The sequence below is a fragment of the Otolemur garnettii genome, unplaced genomic scaffold, assembly GCF_000181295.1.
Source record: "Otolemur garnettii isolate 467f Iridium unplaced genomic scaffold, OtoGar3 scaffold00065, whole genome shotgun sequence".
Taxonomy (NCBI): domain Eukaryota; kingdom Metazoa; phylum Chordata; class Mammalia; order Primates; family Galagidae; genus Otolemur; species Otolemur garnettii.
The window spans coordinates 1,951,828-1,958,164 of record NW_003852460.1 but is presented as its reverse complement, the minus strand read 5'-3'; the positions used below and the strand labels follow the sequence as shown (position 1 = coordinate 1,958,164).

General features: G+C 49.6%; 1 protein-coding gene across 1 annotated transcript in view; it reads left to right on the top strand.

The window, feature by feature from the left end:
* ARSD (arylsulfatase D) overlaps positions 1-1,322 on the top strand; it is a 27,350-nt gene extending 26,028 nt beyond the window's left edge. The window contains exon 11 of the mRNA XM_023515062.1: positions 894-1,322. Coding sequence (XP_023370830.1) covers positions 894-1,270 — 377 coding nt within the window. The 3' untranslated portion in view covers positions 1,271-1,322. The remainder of the gene's footprint in view (positions 1-893) is intronic.
* The last annotated feature ends 5,015 nt before the right edge of the window (positions 1,323-6,337 follow it).

Here is a 6,337-nt window from a genome sequence, read left to right as displayed (position 1 = left end):
GTCCCTGGGTCCACCAGGAATGGGTCCCTGTGTCTGTGGGTCCCTGGGTCCACCAGGAATGGGTCCCTGTGTGAGTCCCTGGGTCCACCAGGAATGAGTCCCTGTGTCTGTGGGTCCCTGGGTCCACCAGGAATGGGTCCCTGTGTCTGTGGGTCCCTGGGTCCACCAGGAATGGGTCCCTGTGTCTGTGGGTCCCTGTGTCCACCAGGAATGGGTCCCTGTGTCTGTGGGTCCCTGTGTCCACCAGGAATGGGTCCTTGTGTCTGTGTGTCCATGGGTCTACCAGGAATGGGTCCCTGGGTCTGTGTGTCCTTGGGTCCACCAGAAATGGGTCCCTGTGTCTGTGGGTCCCTGTGTCTGTGGGTCCCTGGGTCCCTGTGTCTGTATGTCCCTGAGTCCACCAGGCAGGTACACACAGACACACACACACAGGCTCTGAGCTGACCACAGGGAAGGCTGCAATTGCGTGAACTCTGTACTCCCCTCTCCTTTCTCATTTAACCTGAGGTGTTCACACCTATCTTTTGGGGATGACACTCCTGGGTTGGGTGTTGATGCCCAGGCAGATTTTTCTTTTTATAATTATTATTATTTACTAAATCATAACTTTGTATACTGATGCATTTATGGGGTTCAGTGTACTGCTTTGATACACAATGTGAAATGCTTACCTTGAACTGATTAACACATCCATCACAATTTTACTCATTTCTTAATAGTTTTGAAATGTACCATTGCATCATGCACATGAGGCGAGGTCCCCCCAAATACGTTCCCTTCTCCCATATGCCCCCACCCCTCCCCTTTCTCTCCTCTTCCCTTCTACTTTCTGGACTATAGTTAAGTTTTTCCGTCCCCTGCAGATTTTTCCATTTTTGTTTGTTTGCATCCAGGTGGAAGAGTCTGGAAGGTGCATTATGTGACCCCACGCTTCCACCCTGAGGGAGCAGGGGCCTGCTACGGCCGAGGCGTCTGCCCGTGCTCTGGGGAGGGTGTGAACCATCACAACCCCCCTTTGCTCTTTGAGCTCTCCAGCGACCCTTCTGAGGCTCAGCCACTGTCCCCTGACTCAGAGCCCCTGTACCATGCCGTGATAGCGAGGGTGGCCCAGGCTGTGGCGGGGCACCGGGAGACCATCAGTCCCGTGCCTGAGCAGTTCTCCACCAGTAACATCATGTGGAAACCGTGGCTGCAGCCGTGCTGTGGACAATTCCCTTTCTGCTCATGCCAGGAGCACGGGTCTGGCCCCCCGCAACGGCCAGACCTGTGAGAGAGGAAGAGAGAGACTGACCGGGTTGGAAAATAAAAATCTCTAATCTTGATCCTAGACTCAGTTCACTTTAGAGAGAACCTTGTCTTGTCCTGCCCTGAGGGTGGCTGTCAGTTTTCCCAGAGGAGAAATCAGGTCTCCGAAACTCAGGGTTTTTCACACTGAAAAACCCCAGACCCCAACGTGGGGAGGTTGAACTATCCCTCTGGGTCATCCATCGCGGTCCTTACAGGAAGCAGACGGGACACCCCAAAGCAGAGATTAAATAAGCGTCTAACAAACCAAGTGTTCCCTACCGAGTAGCAGCGGTTCTTGGGCCAAAATGGAAAACAGGAGTCCCCATCACATGTAGGCACAGAAGCTTCCAGAATCCCCAGTGGGAGCCAGCAGGTGCCACCCACAGAGGTGAGTGTTCAGGTAGAATTACGGATGTGGCCCTGCTAACCAGGCAGGTTGTCTCTGTCTCACCAGCTCTGTGCACCCACCTTCTTTAGAAACATCTTTTAGCTGAACTCGCACCAAATCCAGAGGGAATCTGGGTCAACAGAGGCAGGATTAATAGAGGGCAGATTCCAAGGGCAAACGGGCAGCAAAACAGAGTCCCAGAAACACCAACAGGCAATGAATACACAACACACAATTTGGATAGATAATATACAATAAATTACTGTGAAAAAGAAAAAAAAAATTTTTTTTTTTGCAGTTTTTAGCCGGGGCTGGGTTTTGAACCGGCCACCTTCGGCATATGGGGCCGGCACCCTATTCCTTTGAGCCACAGGCACCACCCAAGAAAACTTTTTTTTGTAAGGAAGATGGGAAGATTATGCCCCTTCTGTCCTGAGACTCCGCACTCCTGCATAACTTTATTAGGGCAAATATCACGTTTGGGGCATTTTTTTTCCTAAATAATCACACTCTGTAAGTTAACTAGCAAGACAGGAACAATGTTTTTCTCCTTAAATTCCCATGAAGCAGACAGCATGCTCAAAAAAAAAAAAAAGAAATAATGAGGAGAGGAAAGGAACATAAGAAAAGAAATTACAGAAGTAATATCTATTTTTTTCCCTGTTTGAAAACCTACACTTTTTCTTGCCCCTGGAGGACCAACTCTGATAACACAGGGGCTTCAAATATTGAGGTTCTAGGGGCCTTTGATGAGGCTGGGATTTCTGCAGAAATCTCCCTTTAAAAACTATGCTTGGAAACCTTCTTGTGTGGCTGTCTCATGAGTTAGGGGACTTTTGAGTCCAAAGACTGTTTAAGAAAAAGAAATTCACTTGCCCTTGTTAAAGCTTGGACAAGAAGATTTTATTTGGGGACACCGTGTGGCCTCCCTGCCATGGGTCAGAGAGACTGGCCTCCACGCCAAACAGGCCAGGCAGAAATTTATAAGGAAGGAGGCAGGTGAGGGCATTAGTAGGTGGAAATTCACTAAGAGGGGACATCAGGGGACTGGGGACTCTGGCTGAAGACAGGCCGGGGTGAGCAGATAGCACCTGTGTTGAGGGTGGGGGCTCCCAGTCCCCTGAACCTGGTTGACCTGGTTCTGTCACTCAGCTGAGCTAGAAAGTTCAACCTCAGCGCGGGAAGTGGATGTTACATGGACGTGCATATCTGGGCCTAGCAGGAGGTTTGGGAGGCTGGCTATGCTTGGGCCATAAAGGTTCTTTGCAACCTCCCCCGTCCCCTAACACAGCAGGCAGTGTTTAACTCTCACCTCCAGAACTTCATTTCTTCTTATTCATTTCCCTGGCCCCATGTTGCAAAACCAGCCCCCAGGAAAAGCAAGCATGCAGCATGTCTCTGAGTGCAAGGAAAACAGAAAAATCGGGCGGTACCTGTGGCTCAGTGAGTAGGGCGCCGGCCCCATATACTGAGGGTGGTGGGTTCAGACCCATTCCCAGCCAAACTGCAACAAAAAAATAGCCAGGCGTTGTGGCAGGTGCCTGTAGTTCCAGCTACTCTGGAGGCTGAGAATTGCCTAAGCCCAACAAGAGCTGGAGGTTGCTGTGAGCTGTGACACTACAGCACTCTACTGAGGGTGACAAATTGAGATTCTGTCTCTAAACAAAAAAAAAAAGAAAGAAAGAAAATAGAAAAATAATCTCCCAAGAAGCGGCAGTTGTCTGCAGAGCTCAGCGGGAAGGAAGCACTGCTCAGAGCCCCAGTGAGAGCACTGGCTTGGCATTCATTGTACAGTGGTTACGGCGCCAGCAGCATACACGGAGGATGGTAAGTTCCAGCCTGGCCTGGGCTTAATTACTGCAAAACAACAACAGCAAAATAGCCGGGCGTTGTGGTGGGCGCCTGTCGTCCCAGCTACTTGGGAGGCTGAGACAAGAGAATTACTTAAGCCCAAGAGTTTGAGGTTGCTGTGAGCTGTGATATCACCGCACTCTACCAAGGGTGACATAGTGACACTCTGTTTCAATTAAAAAAAAAAATAAAAGATGGAATGCATCACTGCTGGTCTGGTCAGTTTAGGTCTAAGTGACCTTCGCCCCTGGCCTCCCATTCTTAACAATGTTGTAAATTTAGCTCCCACCTGAAAGGTGCCCACCTTGAGTAATTTCCGTGATTGAGGAGATTAAGTTTTGAACTGCAGTGTTGTAGTAAATCACTGAGTTATGCTGATTATTATATGAAGTGGGGTTGGTGTGGTCTTTGCTTTGAATTTTTACGTATAAACCTGTGATTTTGGACATGGAAGAAGGGAACCGTCTTGGAGAGGCTACTCTCACTGTCCTCCAGAATTCCAGCCTTCTAACGAAGTTTGGTGGACCTGTCCTCATCTCTGTGTACTGGCTGACAGGGACAGATGGCCAGACCCTCTCCACCACGGGGGTGTTATCTAACACCAAGCCTTAGATAAGAAAGGGGGCCAGCCCAAAGGGTGCATGGAAGACGGGCTGAAAGGGGGCCCCCTTTATATTAGCACCTCGAGTCTGGCCTTTGACACTTGGCTAAGACAAGGGCTCCCGGAGTGGCAGTGGGGAATTATGAAGTGCCGATTAAAGTTTAACCCACCCCCTACCCCAGCTCGGTGCCTGTAGTTCAGTGGCTAGGGCACCACCCACGTACATTGGAACTGGCAGTTTCGAATCCAGCCCGGACCTACCAAACAAGTACAAGCAAAAAACAGCGGGGCGTTGTGGCGGGTACCCGTAATTCCAGCTATTTGGGAGACTAAGGCAAGAGAATCGCTTAAGCCCAGGAGTTTGAGATTGCTGTGAGCTGTGACACCAGGCTCTCTACCCAGGGCAACAGCTTGAGACTCTTAATAAAAAAAGAAAGTTTAAAGTTCCCCTGGAGACCCCAGGATGTGTTTCTTTACTTGAGCTTTGCAAACCGGTTAGGATGTGTTTCTTTACTTGAGCTTTGCAAACCGGTTTGAACATTTGCAACCTGCGTAACCGGTTAGACAGCTGGCTTTCATTAGCTAATTAGAGAAGTGATTCTAGTAACAAGCACTGCCCCCACCTCACACCCCCTCAGAGTCTGCTTCTGAGTCTCCCTGAAACGAAGATTTCTCAGATAGTCTTTGGTGCTTCAGTCCCGGTTAGAGGCAATTGGGACTCTCCAAAGCCTTTGCATAGGGCAGTTCTGGAACCCCCTCAGATTTGCCTGCATGATGTGAACTAAAACTCTGAAGCCTCTCCCAGCAACTTACTGGAATCCCTCTTGGCCAAGGGATCCCTAAAACTGAGTTGTTAGCCATAAGAGAGATCAGACCTGTCCTATCTTGCCCCTGCCCTCCTTAGAGACGTCCTCTGTGACTCACCAACAGGCCTAAGACTCTGCAAGACACACCTGCAGGTCCCCAATATACACAGCAAATCATGTGGGTCTGGAGTGTCTAGCAATTTGTCCCTAATTAACAGACCCTTTATCTGAAGCTTTCCTTTCCTCTGACTCCTGGTCTCTTAGGCAGAGCCTCCCTCTTCCAGCCACCTATCAGCTAAAGAATCTTTAAGCCCACCTAGAACTTGTAAGCTCTCCGCTCCCAGTTGTCCCACCTTTCGGGGGCCAAACCAACGTATGTGCTCAACGTATTGACTCACAATCTCCCCTGTAATCTCCGTCTCCCTAAAATGTATAAAACCAAACTATAACCCCACCACCCTGAGCCCACTTGCTCAAGGCTTCTTGGGGGTAGCCCCGGGCCACGGTCCTCACATATGGCTCAGAATAAACCCCCTTAAATTACTTTACAGAGTGTGGGTTCTCTTCTGTTCACGGGGATTCAGCTTGTTCCACTGGATCCTTATGCACAACTTTTAAGGGACAGCTCTAACTAAGACTGCGACACTTAACCAGCAGAGATCTCACAGACCACCAAGGTTTGTAGAAAGGTCTTTATTGGGGGCGGGGGGGATGCTGCGGGGTAGCACCAAGGAGGAGAGAAGAGAGGAGAGAAAAAAGAGGAGAAAAGAGAGAAGAGAAGAGAGAGGAGGAGAGTGAGATCAAAGGAGAAGCACACTCTTATATAGGTTCGGTTAAGGGATGTCTCAGAATGGTGCTGGGATGGTAGGGTAGCCAATAAGGACTTACTGCTCTGGCGGGAAGAGCCGTGAGGGGCGGGCCATAAGTTTGAATTTTTCAGCGGGTAATTGTGACAGGGAGATGAGGTAAGTTTTACGATTGGGAGATAGGAGATGTTTAGCAGGCAACTCCCTGTTGAAAGGAGCTGTAACTTTAAGAGTGAGACAATTAGTCTCGGTCTGTTTGAAAGCAGGAAGGGGCTTTCTGGGGCAGGGGTTTTTCTGGGGCAATTACCTAACATTAAGTGAGAGTGTGTGTGTCCTGTGGGCTCAGACCCGTCTGCTCAAATACTCAAAGCAGAATTTTGCAGAGGGAGGGAAATTCTGCAGGGAGCAGCCCACCTAACTCCACCTGTGTGTTGAACAAGCAGGCCTGAGACAACTACTTGTATATAGGTAAAAAGATGGACAGAGACCTTTACCCTTCACAATCCCTCACCTAAATTAACTCAAAAGAGGTTTAGAGGCTTGGCGTCCATAGCAGAGTGGTTACAGCGCCGGCCACATGCACTGAGGGTGGTGGGTT